General features: G+C 42.9%; 1 protein-coding gene across 1 annotated transcript in view; it reads right to left on the reverse strand.

The window, feature by feature from the left end:
- Positions 1 to 19,595, reverse strand: part of PXDN (peroxidasin) — a 236,317-nt gene that overhangs the window by 128,394 nt on the left and 88,328 nt on the right. Inside the window, exon 3 of the mRNA XM_077488703.1 lies at positions 10,869 to 10,940. Within this exon, the coding sequence (XP_077344829.1) occupies positions 10,869 to 10,940 (72 nt within the window). The remainder of the gene's footprint in view (positions 1 to 10,868; positions 10,941 to 19,595) is intronic.

The raw sequence follows: 19,595 nt of genomic DNA on the forward strand, positions 1-19,595 counted from the left end.
CCCCCCAATAATTGCACAAATGTTCATCATATCGCTATTTTCACTAAAAATGCACTAAAATCATTAATAGTGCCCATAAACACAACATAGCTTAAAAAATTCCTGCTAAATTACTACTAAAGCATCGTTCATATGAGGCATACTAAAGTGTACCCCCATGTTTACCCGTATAGGGATGCACAGGTGTTCCATGCATCCCCCCATACAGGCAGTCCCATTTATGTCAACTGGGATGCAGCGGCTGCACAGACATAGCTGCTGTTCCCGATCTGACATCCGTATGGGTGTGGGTACAGGACCCCGAACGCAGACAGTGTGAGCTCAGGGGACATGCATGCGGACCTACATGGATGTAAAATTGGGAGCCGCGGCTCTGTCCGTGCAGGTGCTATATCCCAATTTACATCAATGGGACTGCCTGTGCATCCCTGTAAAGGTAGGCTACGTATGCCCTGTGTGAACAAGGCCTTAGGCCCCTTTCACATAAGCATACCAATCAGGTCTGCCTGTTCCTTTTTCAGGCGGGCCCAATCGGACCACCCATTGTTCTCTATGGAGAGGCTGATGAAAATGTCAATTTATACCCACCTCCATCTGATCCAGTCTGCTAAAAACAGATAGGGATTCCATTCCTCATCCATCTAGCAGATCGGATTGGATGGTATCTGATAGAAATGTACAGGCTGTTTCCATTCTGCCTGCCCCATAGAGAACAGCGAACTGTGTCCGCTCTGCATCAGCGGACAGGACCCGGACCCATCATCCACCTGCTCAGTGGGATCAGCAGACAGATCCCGCACTGAGCAGGCAGATCTGCTTGACAGAGTCCGCTCTATGTGAAAAGGGTCTTACCAGGAGTGGCTGGTCCATTAGGGGGGTCAGCCCCCTCCAGTGCATGGGATTCGGGTCCCCCCCCCCAAGACACATGACTAGAGCTGGAGGCTCTAATTGGCTTGAAAAAAAGTCTGGCCCAGGGTGCAGAGCATTGCACCCTGAACCCACCCACTTGTGACCATAGCAAATTAATATGTGCCATTGTCTATTGGCTAGAAGTCGAGGAAGCCGTGGAGGGGTGAGTGCGGGAAGGGGGAGCACCATCACCACGTACAGCCTGAGTGCGGGCAGACCTGGGGGGGGGGGGGTTCAGCAAGGGGACCTTGCTGGCATTACAGGATTTCAATCCTTCAAGGCGTAGTGTGTTACCAATTGTTTTCTTAGCGACTATGGTCTCAGCTGCCTTGTGATCATTGACAAGATTCTCCCGTGTAGTTCTGGGTTGATTCCTCACCATTCTCATGATCATTGAAACTCCACGAGGTGAGATCTTGCATGGCACCCCAGACTGGGGAAGATTGACATTTATTTTGCGCTTCTTCTATTTGCGATTAATTGCACCAACTGTTGTCACCCTCTCACCAAGCTGTTTGGCGATGGTCTTGTAGCCCATTCTAGCCTTGTGTAGGTTTATATTTTTGTCCCTGACATCCTTGGACAGCTCTTTGGTCTTGGCCATGGTGGGAAGAGTGAAATCTGATTGATTCTGTGGACAGGTGCCTTTTATACAGGTAACAAGCTGAGTTCCACTTTACTTACACTGCATACAGTAAGACATGATGCCAAACATACTGAAAAATAGATTTTGGGGTTACAAACACTTTACAGATTTAAAAACATCACAGAGATGTTTTCAAAGGGCTAGTTTTAAAAAAAAGCGCTTCATGGACTGCATAAACACTATTCCATAATTTTTCACTCATTTAATTTTAAAAATATCTATTTATGCTCCTCCCATACGTGTAGGCCATTTGTAAATGCAATTAAGCCGGAGCTATGAAACACTTATGTGTTTCATAGCTCCGCCCTGTCCTCTTCTCTAGGAAAGACCAGTTATTAAGGGCCGGTTCACACTGCGAGGCGAGGCGAGGCGACACGGCTCGCCTCGCCTCGCTCCCGCAAGTCGCCCCCATTCAGTACTATGGAACCGTTCTGAGAGGAGCGACTCGAGTCGCTCCGACTCAGAAAAAAGGTTCCTGTACTACTTCGGGGCGACTTCGGGGGCGACTTGCATTGACTTCTATGCAGAAGTCCTCTGCAAGTCGCCGCTGAGCTCCCCGCAAGTCGCGGCGAGGTAAGTCGGAGACGCCTCGCCGCGGCTCGCTGTGTGAACCGGCCCTAAGAGCGAGCACGGTCCTTCTGAGTCCTGCACATGTGCAGTGTTGTCTCGTCGCCAGAGTTGACCTTAGCAGCTGCAATGCTCGCTCTTGTGTTGCAGTCACTGAGCACATCTGCTTAGCGACTTGAACAATGTGCATATGCGACACGCTGGTGCACTGCACTTCCTTCTGTACTGCTAGGGGATGCTCATCCTAATGGCTGATCTGTCCTAGAGAAGGATAGAGCTGTGAAAACAGAAGGTTTTAGGGCAGGCCTCACTCCATTTACAAAAGTCCTACAGGTATAAGAGGAGCATAACCATTTTTTTATGATAAACTAGCCTTTTAAAGTATCATTAAAACCCACATCATAAAAAAAAAAAAAAACTATTAATAAATGATGCATTACATGTTGTTCATACTCACTCAGTCGCTATGAGATCCGTTTTCTGTATTCTGCAAAAAAACCTGGTTGATCCTGCTGCTCTCTATCTCCCCAATTCAGGCTTTGCAGAGCAGTGTTGGCAGCTCTGCACATATTCCGTTTTCAGTTTCTATGCTGAGCATTTCCTCTCTACCACATCTGAGCAGGCTGTGTGACTATAGAGTCACACATGTGGGTGTATACACAGTGGTAAATAACAGCCCACTCCCTTCCCCCACCTCCATACCCATTAATCAGCGAAACACAAATGGGGGGAGGGGGGGCGGGATATTACATGTAGATTAATGGAGGCTTCACCTCCCTCGTATTCTAAGAGACAGGTTGGAGGGGCATGACACAGGGACTGGCAGAAATTTGCCCACACCATTCCACAAAATAATAAAGATTTAATTACAAATATATATTTGTATGCCAATTTAAAACAGTTTAGTGACCCTCACAAAAATATATAGTATACCGTATCCGTACCCTAATTACCCCGCATATACTATATTGACAGCGCTAAAACAAAAAAGGGGAAATAATCAAAAAATAAAATATAATAAATATATAAAGGAAAAAATATAATAAATACATGGAGGATAATAACTCAGTGTCTAAAAAAAGTCACTAGCAAGTGTCCATAATATCTCCAAACATATATGACTCAATATTCAATTGAGCTATCACACTTTGGAAAAAAGTTCAGAAAAGCAGATCCATCTCCGAAGAAGAAAAAACCAGTGTGCGAAGGGTCTGACGGCCGGTGACACCCCTTATGGTAATTCACTCACCAGAACCCAAAGGGTTAACAGGCACTTCACTACGGCTGCAGAAGTAGTCCCACTAGTGTCCCTCCGGAAAATCGTCTTATCATAACACCATAGGTTCCTCTCTCTCGGGCTCCCTGCTCTCTCACCGATAAGAGTTCACTTAATTCTCATTCACAGCTCCAGATCCACATATAGAAAACAATAAAATATAGATTCCATAGTGCAACACAGCTTTATTCATTAAAAACACTCATGCGCTTAAAATCATACGTACACAATGTGCACAGCAAAATGTCACATTTGAAATGTCACTTGCAGCGATAACGAGGTGGTCTCACCGCAGTCCTGAGCGCGTTTGGTCGAATACTGCCTCAGCTTCCACGGCGGGTCCCGGGTAACCACTCCGAATAGCCTGCTCTGGTGACGTATAGCTGCCTGGTCACGCCCATACGCGTTTCGTCATCACGTCTTCGTCCGTGGGCGTGGCCAGGCAACGCAGCTAGTCAATTTAAATACCTTGCGGGGCGGGAAGCCAGATCAAAATAACGCCCACGTCCGGCCCCCTCTCCTCGCATTCGATGTGACAATGTAATGACATCGCCGTATAAGCGATCGTCATAACAACGGCCTGCTAAAAATCACTATCTAGCTTAAGGGGAAGGAAATGAAGAAAACCTTCTGCTTTGTTTATTGTTACATGATTAGGTCCCGCCGTGCAAGCCATCAGCATACCGGCCAGGATACTAATAACAAAACCTTATCCTTATTGCCTATCTAAAATACCTGTATGCCTACCCCATCACCTATATTAGTTTAAACAGGGCATATCATTACTATGATATAACAAATCCGGGGCATACTGCTGTAGATATTATGAGTCTACACTAAACCATATTACAATATACCAAAGTCACCTATGTGCAAACTATAAGTGATCAAAATTATCATTCACTGATCAACCAATAAGCACAAAATCCCAATTATCCAGTCTAGATGACAGAGGTGAGAAAAAATGAAAATGAAAATAAAATAATATGGTAAAAGAAAATATAAGACAAATAAATAAAATAAAAAATAAAAATAAATAAAAATAAAATTAAAAATGAAAATAAATATAAAAATAAAAATAAATATGAAAATGAAATAAAAATAAAAATAAATAAAAATAAAAATAAAAATAAAAATAAAAATAAAAATAAAATACACTCAAACTCAAATCCCAACTGTTCTATAATAGATAAAATCAGTAATCACTAATAAAGCAGTTAATATCTAACTCTATGTTCAAACCAAAAGGACTCAAAGTATTTGTACGGAAAATCCATTCCGTTTCTCGCTTGGATATCTCCCGGACTAGGTTGCTGCCCTTCCAATCAGGAAAGATCCTATCCACTCCCCAAAACTTGAGTCCAGTTGGGTCCCTACCATGTTCACGTCTAAAATGTAGGGAAACACTATGCTCTTTATAACCGATGGAGATGTTATAAATATGTTCTGCTATCCTGGTGCATAGCTTTCTTTTAGTACGTCCTACATACATAAGCCCGCATGGGCACTGAAGGACATATACTACATGCGTGGTAACACATGTAATGAATTGATCGATTTTGAAATTTTGTCCATTACCAGTGGAGGTGAACTGGACCAACCCTCTTAGATGATTACAAACTGATTTGCAAGCCCGGCAGTTGCGACAGGCATAAAAGCCAGCTCTATCCCAAAACATAAGCGGTTTAGAGGGAGGATCCAGTACCTTTTTAACTAATTTATCCCCAAAGGGGATAAATTAGTTAAAAAGGTACTGGATCCTCCCTCTAAACCGCTTATGTTTTGGGATAGAGCTGGCTTTTATGCCTGTCGCAACTGCCGGGCTTGCAAATCAGTTTGTAATCATCTAAGAGGGTTGGTCCAGTTCACCTCCACTGGTAATGGACAAAATTTCAAAATCGATCAATTCATTACATGTGTTACCACGCATGTAGTATATGTCCTTCAGTGCCCATGCGGGCTTATGTATGTAGGACGTACTAAAAGAAAGCTATGCACCAGGATAGCAGAACATATTTATAACATCTCCATCGGTTATAAAGAGCATAGTGTTTCCCTACATTTTAGACGTGAACATGGTAGGGACCCAACTGGACTCAAGTTTTGGGGAGTGGATAGGATCTTTCCTGATTGGAAGGGCAGCAACCTAGTCCGGGAGATATCCAAGCGAGAAACGGAATGGATTTTCCGTACAAATACTTTGAGTCCTTTTGGTTTGAACATAGAGTTAGATATTAACTGCTTTATTAGTGATTACTGATTTTATCTATTATAGAACAGTTGGGATTTGAGTTTGAGTGTATTTTATTTTTATTTTTATTTTTATTTTTATTTTTATTTTTATTTATTTTTATTTTTATTTCATTTTCATATTTATTTTTATTTTTATATTTATTTTCATTTTTAATTTTATTTTTATTTATTTTTATTTTTTATTTTATTTATTTGTCTTATATTTTCTTTTACCATATTATTTTATTTTCATTTTCATTTTTTCTCACCTCTGTCATCTAGACTGGATAATTGGGATTTTGTGCTTATTGGTTGATCAGTGAATGATAATTTTGATCACTTATAGTTTGCACATAGGTGACTTTGGTATATTGTAATATGGTTTAGTGTAGACTCATAATATCTACAGCAGTATGCCCCGGATTTGTTATATCATAGTAATGATATGCCCTGTTTAAACTAATATAGGTGATGGGGTAGGCATACAGGTATTTTAGATAGGCAATAAGGATAAGGTTTTGTTATTAGTATCCTGGCCGGTATGCTGATGGCTTGCACGGCGGGACCTAATCATGTAACAATAAACAAAGCAGAAGGTTTTCTTCATTTCCTTCCCCTTAAGCTAGATAGTGATTTTTAGCAGGCCGTTGTTATGACGATCGCTTATACGGCGATGTCATTACATTGTCACATCGAATGCGAGGAGAGGGGGCCGGACGTGGGCGTTATTTTGATCTGGCTTCCCGCCCCGCAAGGTATTTAAATTGACTAGCTGCGTTGCCTGGCCACGCCCACGGACGAAGACGTGATGACGAAACGCGTATGGGCGTGACCAGGCAGCTATACGTCACCAGAGCAGGCTATTCGGAGTGGTTACCCGGGACCCGCCGTGGAAGCTGAGGCAGTATTCGACCAAACGCGCTCAGGACTGCGGTGAGACCACCTCGTTATCGCTGCAAGTGACATTTCAAATGTGACATTTTGCTGTGCACATTGTGTACGTATGATTTTAAGCGCATGAGTGTTTTTAATGAATAAAGCTGTGTTGCACTATGGAATCTATATTTTATTGTTTTCTATATGTGGATCTGGAGCTGTGAATGAGAATTAAGTGAACTCTTATCGGTGAGAGAGCAGGGAGCCCGAGAGAGAGGAACCTATGGTGTTATGATAAGACGATTTTCCGGAGGGACACTAGTGGGACTACTTCTGCAGCCGTAGTGAAGTGCCTGTTAACCCTTTGGGTTCTGGTGAGTGAATTACCATAAGGGGTGTCACCGGCCGTCAGACCCTTCGCACACTGGTTTTTTCTTCTTCGGAGATGGATCTGCTTTTCTGAACTTTTTTCCAAAGTGTGATAGCTCAATTGAATATTGAGTCATATATGTTTGGAGATATTATGGACACTTGCTAGTGACTTTTTTTAGACACTGAGTTATTATCCTCCATGTATTTATTATATTTTTTCCTTTATATATTTATTATATTTTATTTTTTGATTATTTCCCCTTTTTTGTTTTAGCGCTGTCAATATAGTATATGCGGGGTAATTAGGGTACGGATACGGTATACTATATATTTTTGTGATTTTGTCCTTCTGTATGATAGCAGCTTGTTAGGGTGAGTTTTGACTTACTGCATAGGGCGCTGGGATCATTGGCTGTCACTTTCAATATTTTGTGTGCACATTCCAGTGATACTAGTACTAGTTTAGTGACCCTATTTATTTTTGGTATTCCAAAGGCAGCTTTTTTTTTTTTTTTTTTAAACATGTGACCAGCAGCAGAGAACTAGAAGTTTCTGCTTATGTTTCCCTGCAGACATCCTGGGAAAGATTTGGGTCACGTGACAGCCGTATATCACATTAGGAGAAAAAAAAAAAAAAAAAAAGGTACTTCATACTTTTTGTATTTTTTTTATATTAAAATAATTGCAGTTCCATCATCCAAATACAAAAATAGAAGGGACAATGCAAATTAAACTGTGTGTGTTTAGAATAACTTTAAAAGAGAAGTATGGAATTAGATTTTTTTGTGAATCATACTTATCTAGCTGGATGCAGCATTGGTCCGATGCTGCATCTGTGCCTTTTCGGCTCCAACACTGCAGAACCGAGTGATCAAACACCGCCGATCACTTGATTCTCACAGCTCAGTGAGCAGAGAGCAGGTGATAGTCACTGCCTCCCTGCTCTGCCCCCTCCCAGCCTTGCAGGCATGTGGGCGGATCCCGACCATATAGTCTCGATCCTTTCCAAGGCTGGACCGGCTCTGTGACGTAAGCAGACAGCGGACTTTAACCCACTGTCTGCTGAAAACGGGTCACAGGAGTGCAGAACGCACTGCACTCCTGTGATCCACAGAAGTACAGCCAAACGAGCTTTACTGTACTTCCCCTTTACATTTTGATAAACTATCATGTGGCTATCATTAAATATGACAGGGGAGTTCTTTATTCCAGAGGCACAACTAAAAATAGACAGGAATTTTCTTTTTTATATACTGGGACAAGACGGCTTCTGTCTAATTACAGCTGTGTTGGATATTTTGGGAGAAATGCATCAATCAAGATACAAACTAGAAGCAAGTTTGTTTTGCCTTGTGAGACAAAACTATGCAATTCCTTATGAACAGCATTGCGACAACTTCCTCTACAATCTGGGAACGCTAAGAGACAGGACATCTGGATGTCACAAAATCTATAAGAACACAATGCACCCAACAGGCCCTCCCCTTCCTCCAACACTCCGCAGTAATCACAGCCAGGCCGGCGTTTTACTAGCCGCTGGTCTTCGACAGACAAAACAAGTGCAAAGAAAGAAAAAAGGAAAACCAACAAAGCAAAAGTTTTTTAAGAACTCACAGAAAAGTGGGAAGATAGCTTTGAAGTTACAAACACGAGATTACAAACCATAACTACAGCACCCAGTGTAGGATGTACAAAGCCATAGCATATACAATCAGAATGACCATTTAACAGTTAATTGCTACCATCTGGTAACCCATAAACAACATGGGGGCTACAGCCAATATCCCTGACCCTGCGGAGTGACCTACAGTCCGGGGATTATGACCATATCCTGTGGGCTGGATGGTATGCTAGGGAAAAAAAAAAAAATCAAAGCTTTTTCTGAATCCAGAAATATAACCTCATTTTCTATGATGAGCAGATGAGTCTATGTCAGTGAAAAACTATTTTTGCAATGGTGATTTTTATTTATTTTTTTAATTCCTAAAGTTGTTTTTTTTTGTAACAGAGTCACTTTAAAGCCTAAGTTTTGTCAACTATTAAAAATAAATTCAGCAAAGGCACAGTAGATAATATAAATGAGAAGTGTCCCTTGTGCTACTGACTGCCGTTTTAGGTAAAATCTGAAGTCCTCTGACACTCATCATTCAGTGAAGCCATACTAAAGTTTAATAAATGAACAGTGATCTATGAATGGATGAATGAAAGATCCACCTCCTCCATACACCAATCGCTTTCATAAATGTACCATATTATTTAAAAAATGTAAATATAAAAAGGTAACCGATATTGTATATTGCTGTAAGGCAGTCTGCTGTTTTAACTTCTTAACGCCGATGCCTCCCGGCCCTTTAAGAGGTTTATGACGCTGGGACTTAAGAGCTCATGACCACCGTGATTGGTTGTCAGACGATCTAAAAACTCCTGACCGCAAGCAACAATCGGGAGCTTTCGGTTAGGTGCCGGTAACTAATGCGTTCTCGGCACAGCCGTATGACAACCAATTCATGCAAATACGTGTCCCCTCAGCACTAGGGGGTTAAGAAAAGTAGAGGTGCTCTCTTAACAACTCCTCTTTAGTCATCCCAGATAGGGGTCTTTTTTAACTGGTGGGGGGAGGAAGGGGAGTTCCTACATTCCTGGGTGGTGGCCCCCCTTATCACCCCACTGTAGTCGTTCTAGCTGCAAGTCTTCCTTATCTTGGGGGGAGTTCCTGTATTCCAGAGTGGAGGTTCCCCTCTGATCACCACCTGCAGTCATATTATCCAGGGGCCCATTTAACTGGAGAGAGAGGGGTTCCTGTATACCTGGATGGGGGAGCAATGTAATCACCACCCTGTGGTCCTCCTTGTCGTGGATCTCTAACTGGCAGGGGGTTTCTGTATTCCTTGGTGGGCCTTTCCCTTTATTTGTCTGTAATCCTAAATGGGTGGGAAGGAGTCCCTTATAATCACCCCCAAGCACTCCTCCTGTTAAGGGGTCTCTTTCTCCTGTAGAGGGGTCAGTACACTTGGAAGTGAGTGTGTGCATGTTGTTTGGAGAGGGTCCTCTGACTCCAGTTTGGGTTTTCATATTACTCTTTGCACTTCTGGATGTGGGTCCCCGATTACGCCTTCATTATGGGTTCCTCTAAAATTCTCAGCTCTCAGATTATTGCCCCTGGGCAGTAGTACAGAGTTCTCCCTGCCCCCTTCACACCGATGTCTGTTAGCATTAGCTGAGCTGGTGGAATGTACTGGGGGACAGACTGACCTGGGGAGATTACACTGGGGGACAGACTGACCTGGGGGGATTACACTGGGGGACAGACTGACCTGGGATACAGACTGATTTGAGGGGATAATACTGGGAAACTGACCTGAGAGAACATACTGGGTGACAGACTCACCTGGGGGGGGGAGAATTATACTGGGGGACAGACTGACCGGGGGGGGAGGGATTATACTGAGGGATAGACCAACCATTTGGCCATACCCACTGTTCATCACGGCACTGCATTACAGCTCTTCTTGAGGCACCCAAAAGTGTCCCAAGTCTAAAGTGTTCGGGTTTGGCTTAATGAAAAGGTGACAACCCTAATGTAGTGTCTGAGACTAAATTCTGTCTGATCCAGTTCTACAACAAATTTAAATACACTTTACTGAGAGTTACATGAAGTTGTGCCATTTGTTTCATGGAGAGGAGACAGATTTTTAATGAGAATCTATAACCATCTTTATGAATTCCAAGGAGAGAGTCTTATATAAAACAAAAGCATGTACAGGCTGCTCTCCTGTACATATACACTATAGTTACAAAGCATATATACATACAATCAAAGTATTAAAAACTGTTATGTACACATGTATATTTAAGATGAGAAAAAATATATATATATATTATATATATAAATAAATCTGGAAATGGGTTAAACTCATGTTTTTTGTCGCAAAAATAACAGAAAGCACCACCTAGAGCAGTTGAAGGAACAAATAAAGAATGGCTACTTACAGATACTTGAGGTTTTCTAAGTCTTGAAATGCTCCACTGGGTATCTTTTTGATTTGGTTGTTGTTAAGGAGCCTGCAAAAACAACAGAAGGAATTTAGCACTGTATCCACCATGTCGGTGTCAAGCCATGGGTCAGCTTAGGTCTGCCATCAAACTACTCAATCAGAATTCATGCGATAGCCAACAAAGGGACTCTGTTACAGCTATACTTAAAGAATGAATATAAACAACGAAAAAAGTGCAGCACTCAAAATATACATACAACCCAGTACTTTAAAATCAATATAAACCAAAAGTTCATGGATGGAGTCCAATAAATATTAAGTTCAATGGTCCTCCAAAGCTGAAGAAAAGGCTCCACCACATGAAAATGAGAAAGAGGACACTGAATGGCAACCTTCTATGCACTCATCAAAAATATGCTATATAAGGAACCCTTGGTTCATCTATCATCATCACGAATGACCTGAGTTAAATGTTTTCTTTTCTATTTTGTTAGATTTTCTATTTCTGGTTAAAGTTTTGCACCGTATACCATATCGTAGATAAGATCATATCTTATCAAGAACTTTAAGCATAACGTTAAAGGTTGAAAAATTTGATGTTTTATACATAACTTGGTAATTCAAATTTGAGATTTATGGAAATGCTTTTACGATATGTTGTTTTATATCTCATATCATTGTGTATGGTAAACCTTTTTATCTCAATAAAAACGCTTAGTAATGAAAAAAAATTCTATATAAAAACACATGCATTCCCTGAGTACATGCATGCACATGAAATACATTTGTAGGGGCCTACATGACGACGTCATCTCGGATTACAGCTCAGCGGCCATTTTTGTAAGTCCTGCCAAGGTTGTTTGTTTTATTTGAATGCTTGTGCTGCAGCTTTTTAACTGAGCCATCATATATATAATAAATACTACACTAAATTCAGCATTTTCTGGTTCCAAGTGGTGAGATAAGTACACAGCTTTCGTCCATAAGGAGGTGTTCTATGGCGTGGAGGCCTGGTAGGACACTTTGGTAGGCATTGGTAATTACATGCATTTAGACATATTTCTGATGAGTGCATAAAGGGTGTAGGATTGATATCACCTGTTCCCACCTTCACTTGGTGAAATATAGTGGTCAACTTCAGGGGATTTGATGCTACCTGTGTTTCTATAGCATATTTATGGTGAGTGCATAGAAAGTGGAGGTTCGGCATCACCTTTATTGGACTTTATCCACGGAATTTTTGCCTATTTTTTTTTTAGCACTGGCTTGTATGTATATTTTGAGAGCTGCAGTTTTAGTTAGTTGTGTTAATTTACAAGGTTTGTGTCATCACCTTGAGTGCCAGCTGCCTTCTACCCCTTTCTTTGTTTTATATGAACAATCCATTAAAGTAAGCAAATATGTAGCTATAATCACAATATTGGAGTATATACCTTGCCACACAATGGTCATACAGTGATCATGCAGTATGTCACATAACCATGCTTCTTTATTTACTAGTTTTTATTAGTTGTGATTGGTTAAGAATGTGCGGTACTCGTTTCCTGTAAGGTATATTATAGGGACAACACCTAAATGCCCGTGTCCTAAAGTAGCCCCATGCTAGGACTACTTTAGGAGGTTCTTGGTGTTTGATTACCTTCTCTAACTCATTAAAGGTCACCTCTGGGCCAATTAACCCCCCAATCCTGCACAGTTTATTTTCTTTCTTACCTTGTTTTGTCCAGACATCAGCCTCAAGGCTTTGAATTCTAAATGTAAATGCAAGAGGCATTCTGACTTAAAGCTGAACTAATGACTCTAAATTTACCTTCTAATGGTTCGGCCCCTTGCCAGTGTCATCAATCTTCTCTGGCTGCAGGTCTCCAGGCCTCTACACTGGCTGGCGCAGGACTCCTGCGTATGTGCAAGAGTCAGTCATTCCAGCACACAGGGACCGTGCCAGCGATGTAAGCTGAGCAATGCATGTGCAGCTCAGTTTGCACTCCGCAGAAGACTGCGAGCAGGAAGGTATAAGAAACATTACATATCTTTTCTGCAATAGACTGCCTTCTTACAGTCTTTTGCTAAATGCCTTCAGTTCTGCTTTAAAGCTTAAAACTTGTTATACTTTGATTCTTTCAGATCTGTGCAGTAATCCAGCGTGAACAGTTTACACACAAAATCTTGCTGTAATAAAGACCAGTAACTGCTACTCTCTCTTCTTGTACAGGGCGACTGGTCATGTCTCCACCCCTCTCCTGTACTTTTTCTACAGGCAGTCAAAAGTGGATGGGACCTGCTAGGTCATTTCTATGTATAGCACAATAATGCCATCACAGGTACTGGTACAGGATAATGACTGGGTTTGCTAAGGCATTTGTTGCATACAAATTCAACTTTGGCTTTGTGACGATTTTGTAATATACCGTATTTTTCGGACTATAAGGCGCACCGGATTATAAGGCGCACTAGCAACGACCGGCTGATAAAATGGATATTTCCATATATAAGGCGCATCGGACTATAAGGCGCACGGTCGATTTTGTGAGAAAATTTAGGCTTTTACGTGCGCCTTATAGTCCGAAGGTTAACGTCAAGAGACTTGATCTGTGACTCCATGCGCGCCCATCTGACAGATACTGTTAACAAAGAACTCCAGCGATGTCAACAGGTCATATATAAGGCGCACCGGATTATAAGGCGCACGGTCGTTTTTGGGAGAAAATTTAGGCTTTTACGTGCGCCTTATAGTCCGAAAAATACGGTACTTCAATTAACGTTTATGCACCTGGAGTTTACCTTTAAATAATTGTATATCTATCCTATTGCTTTGCTTCTCAGCCTACTCCTTTCACCCACTTCAAAAAAGCTTAAAGGGTTAATTCATTTTTTTTTTTAAATGAAAGGGTGAACTGACAACCTACACCCTGCCCACCCCTTTGGTCCCTGCTGTACTTACCTCCATGGGCTATGAGCAGCCAGTGCCCAGGCAGCAGGTGTAACCATCTGGAAATTTGACATCCTCGCTCTTCCTCCCCTTCTTTTTACAGGGCTTCCAGGATGGACCAGAACGATTCTGGTTGGTCAGTTCCGGCACTGAGATCATTCTGATCTGTCCCAGAAGCCCTGTAGAAGAAAGGGGAGAACAGCGGGGATTGCAAATCCCCGGGCTTTTCTACTGGCTACATGGGCGCTGGCAGCTCATCACCTACACAGGTAAGTACAGCAGGGACTGGGGTAGGGAGGGAGTAGAATGTTAGTTCACCTTTTCATTTTTTTGTCTGAAAAGGGAAACTAAAACTTTAACCCTATAAATTGGATTTCAGTGGTTTTCCACACTCAGCATGTAAATAAAATTCCCTACATTGACAAAATGATGGTACTGGGGGAGCTTGCTCTTCGACAATGAGTGACACATCGATGACCATTTGTCTTTTTCACAAAGAAAGATGGTCTCTTAAGGTAAATCTGCATTGAGTGACGAAATGCCCAGTCCTCACAGTCCCTGAGCTGTCCCTCCAGAAAGAAGAACTGCAAAAGTCCAAAGAAAAAATTTCCCTCTTTATGTGCTGAAGGAGATCTTTTACTTTCTTGTTAAAAATGGAAAACCACTTGACCACTGCACAACCTAAGTTGAAATCCTGATTCGAAACAAAATGTTTCATTTTCCACACATTCTTCAGAAAACAGGTATACAACTAAAGTCCTTATTCCTTAACAACTTTAATATACACACTCAAAGAAGATCTCACACAGCCTGCAACCCCCATTCCAGGAACAGATCCAAAAACAAAGCTGGCTTGCCCATCTCCGATAAGCAATGTTTACATATCTTAGGTATGAGTGAGATTTATTTTTGCTTGAGAATAAAAGGGAGTAATATCTTTTGGCAAAACCAATTCTTCTCTAAGAGAAAGAACCTATCATGTGGAGATCTGCTTACTAAGCACATCTAACGGAAAAATATAGACATGTTTCATAAAACGGCTATTTTGTTACACACCGTCCGAACGTGTTATGTTTCATGTTTTCCCCCACGGGGTTTTTAAGTTAGAGGATCCATGACATGAGTTTATCAGTTTTTCACGTATACCTTTGATTTCATCCTTACTTTTGAAAATACCTTTAGGTGGTACATATTGTCTCCCTGTAGTATTCACATTCCACTAGAAGTTGGACAAAATGTACAGTTTGAACAATAAAAAAATAAAAATAAATCAAAATATGAGGGAATGGGGCATTCTTCTCACTGACCACCTATGTAAGGGGCATTTTACACCTGACCCCCAAAGAATTGGTTTCTACAGAGGTTCCCCAAGACCTGAAAATGTATTATAACAAGGGTTGAGAAAGGCTGACCTAGGGTCAAAATTAAAGACCACAGGGGGGGGGGGGGGGGCGTGGTTTGCACGCAATCCGGATGGACGCTTGTGCTTGAAGCTCCCGCTAGCCGACCGGACATCCACCGCATAACGGGCAAGATTTCTTCCACCGACCCGCTCATCGACCACCGGGAGATCCGCACGTCCCTCAGGCATGTCCTCCCGCAAGCGGAAAGACGAACGAAACGTTCAAAAGCTGACAGCCCTCTCCTTTCAGCGTGGAGGGCCCAGGCAAGATGGCGCCGCCGGAGCAACAGCGCGGAGCTCGTCGGCCTATACAGATCTTCCTGACGGAGACCCGGGAGAAATAACAAGTGATCATCCATCCGCGCCCCGGGCGGATTCACCTCCACTTACACCGAACTCCCAGAGCCCAGCCAAGGCATGGATGCGCCTGGATACAGCTTACCAGGCCGGAGCCACAGTGAGTACAAACCTCCATAATACTAATGCAATAGCCTCACTTCAGTCCTCCATAGCGGCATTTCCCACATCGGGTCAACCAGTTTTGGACTCAACCATGAAAGACATGCTATTATCCCTCCAGTCATCCCTCATGTCTAACTTGTCATCACTGATTCATAATTTCTCAGCAGAAATGAGACACATGGGTGACAGGGTGCAGTATATGGAGGACAAAATGGAGGAATGTACAGAGACTGTAAATGATTTAGTGGACTCGTGTATGGCACAGAAGGAGGACACGGAATGGATCAAACATAAATTAGCGGACCTCGAGGACCGCTCTCGCCGCAACAATGTGAAAATTCGCGGTATACCGGAAACGGTGCCCCCCGCAGATCTCCACAAGTTTGCTAGCACCATGTTTGCTGTCATGCTACCTGAACTCTCCCCCATAGAGCTGACAATAGACCGCATCCACAGAATCCCCAAGCTAAAGCACCTAGTGGAATCAGTACCGCGAGATGTCCTCCTGAGAATCCACTTCTTTCAGGCGAAAGAGCAGATACTATCCAAGGCCAGGGCTCTGGTCACTTTCCCTGCACCCTATGCAGACATTCAGCTGTTTGCCGACCTATCACAATATACACTTCAGTTGCGGAGGCAACTGAAACCAATTACAAAAGCCCTCACCAATCTAGTGCTATACAAGTGGCGCCACCCGGCTACCATTCTGGTAACTTACAACGGCATCCCTCACACGATCTCTACCCTGGAAGGCGGACTGAAATTGCTCAACTCCTGGGGTATCCACCAGGAATTACCTCAGAATAACCAGCCAGGCCCTAACAAACAGGCCTCCCCTCCCCATGGCCGTCAGAGGGAACGTTTCCCACTCAAACCAAAGTGAGCTCTCTTGCCCGTTTCAGCGTGAGCTACAATGTATAATCCGGGCCGGCCCCAGGCTCGCTTCTACTTGAACCTAGACTCTACCCCCCAGATTAGTCAGCTCCCGTTCGAGGCGGGTATTAGCTGACCTGTTGTGCAGAGACGCCCAGCCACTGTTAGCTGCATCTCGACCGGCTGAATTTTTTGCTGTTCTGTTTTTCTCTTTTTTCTTTTCTTTTTTGTGTGTTTTTGTTTCCAGTTCACGTTAGTGTTCCTGAATATCCAGTATACCAACTCTTGAAGCAACGTGACTGACCGAGCACGCTTCACACCTCGAATATCGCTTATCCGATTACTGCTACTCCCACCGTGATCCTCGCAACGGATTAACCACCGCAACCTCCTGTGCGTTTAAGGTACAACAGTAACCAGCAGTCTTTGGATTGGACATCTTCAAACTGTAAGTGCAACTAATTCTCACTCACGATCACTTACCACCATGTCGTTCACTATTCTATCCCTGAATGCTAAGGGATTAAATCATCCGGCTAAACGAGCATCCTTATGGAAAACGGCCATGTCACTCAAGAGCGATGTGCTCTGTGTACAAGAAACGCATTTCACCATGGACTCTCCACCTACATGCCAGCATAGGTTGTTTCCTCATATCTTCAAATCATCCTTTACGAAAAAGCAAAGAGATGTTCTCATTGCTATAAGAGACACTGTTGACTTTCATCTCCAACAATGCATCACGGACGATGAGGGCCGATACATTGTCCTGATATGCAAGATCAACAACACAATGTACACTCTAGTGTCCCTATATGCCCCCAACTTTCGCCAAATGCAGTTTATTAAATCCCTATGGAAGAAAGTTCAATGTCTCCAACAGGGGCACGTCCTCTGGTGTGGAGACTTTAATCTCATCCCTAATCCACTCATGGACTCTACAGCAGGTTGTAAGAGACTTGTGTCACCACTAGAGGGCTTTCTTCAAGCTAATGATTTGTATGACGTATGGAGGTGTTGTCACGCGACTGAACGTGACTATACGTTTCTTTCACCGCGTCATAACACCTACTCGAGCATAGATTTATTTCTATCCGATAAATATCTGCTTTCAAAAGTATCAGCCTCGGTGATTCACACTACCACCTGGTCGGATCACGCTCCTATTAGTATTACCATCAACTCGAAATCGCGCCAAGCTAACCCCACAATGTGGAGGTTAAACAGCTATCTCCTTAACGATCCGACAGTAGCCTCGCATATTCAGCAACAAATAGAAGAATTCTTTTCTAATAACTCACATTCTGTATCCGATCCGGAGGTAGTGTGGAACGCCCACAAGGTGGTTATTAGAGGTGTACTTATTCAGGCAGGAGCCAGAGCGAAGAAAAAAAGATCTCAACTTTTGGACAAACTGACTGCCGATATAGCGGCTGATGAATCTCTCAATAAAAGTAACCCCTCCCCTGATACCCAATCACAGATATTTAAACTCCGTCATGAGCTACGGTCCTTGTTTTAGAGTCTTTTGAAAAATCATACACTAAACTAAAAGCTTCCAACTACTCCACAGGCAATAAAGCGGGTAAACTAATGGCCATGAGAATAAAAGGTCACAGGATTAAATCCAAGATAACTCATTTATACCACCCTCACACTAAAGCTAAGGTTCTTAAACCCACTGAAATCGCGGACGCATTTAGCTCGTACTATAGCGATCTATATAATCTTAAAACGGACAAAGGTACCATACAACCCACTCAAGATGACATTATGAGCTTCCTATCCAAAGTTGATCTCCCCGCACTATCACCCACCCAACTAGACAGCCTTAACTAGCCCTTCACGGTCCCTGAAATAGCATACACGATTAAAAAACTCCCGAGCGCTAAAGCCCCTGGTCCCGATGGGTTCAACGGGGAATACTACAAACGCTTCCATGAACTACTAGCCCCTATACTTTGCAAAGTTTACAACTCGGCAGCTCAATCTTCCTCATTCTCCAAAGAAATGCTGAGTGCAATCGTAATAATCCTACCAAAACCAGGCAAGGAACCTACCTCGCCCCAGAATTTCCGTCCCATCTCCTTACTCAACGTTGACATAAAAATCTACGCAAAAATGATCGCCAACAGACTATTGGACATTATCCCAACCCTTGTACATCTCGATCAATCTGGTTTCACAAAGGGACGCCAAGCCTCTGATGCCACCAGGCGTATGGTGAACATCATTCACCAGGTGCCGCTCACGGGTGCCCCCTCTGTACTCCTGTCCCTAGACGCCGAAAAAGTGTTTGACAGAGTGCGTTGGGGGTACCTGTCAGCGGTACTGGGAAAATTTGGATTTACCGGAACCATTTATAGTGCTATAATGGCCCTATACTCCTCTCCCTCTGCCCGAGTGTACACGGCGGATACGCTCTCATCCCCGTTCGGCATCTCCAATGGTACCAGACAGGGATGCCCCCTGTCCCCCCTAATCTTCAATCTAGTGATAGAACCCCTTGCACAATCTATCCGAGCGAACGATCAAATACAGGGCATAACCATAGGCAAGTACGTTCATAAGATCAGTTTATTCGCGGACGACGTGATTCTTATGCTTTCTAACCGCATCGCCTCCCTCCCGGCAGTTCAAAGGACCCTTGCGCAATTTAGCAAAGTATCATTTTACAAAGTCAATGAGGCTAAATCTCAAATCTTGAACCTGAACCTAGACATTTCTACCAGTTCTAAGCTACAAAACCAGCTTCCATACTCATGGGCTGATAAGAGCATTACTTACCTAGGGGTTCAACTAACCAAGGAATCGACAGACCTTTTCTGCCACAACTTCATCCCCTTTCGCACTAAATTACAGAATGACCTCCGCAAACTGGCGTCCTTTGAGCTATCGTGGATGGGCCGCCTTGCAGCCTTTAAAATGCTCCATCTACCCCAAATTCTGTACCTATTTAGGACTCTACCGATCACCATCCCCCTCTCCTACCTTAGATCATTACAAACTATTCTATCCGCTTTTATATGGCAAGGTAAAAAGACTAGCAGCGCACA

This window comes from Lithobates pipiens, unplaced genomic scaffold (assembly GCF_037356315.1).
Source record: "Lithobates pipiens isolate NorthernLeopardFrog02 unplaced genomic scaffold, aLitPip1_a1.2 Scaffold_18, whole genome shotgun sequence".
In the NCBI taxonomy this organism is placed as follows: Eukaryota; Metazoa; Chordata; class Amphibia; order Anura; family Ranidae; genus Lithobates; species Lithobates pipiens.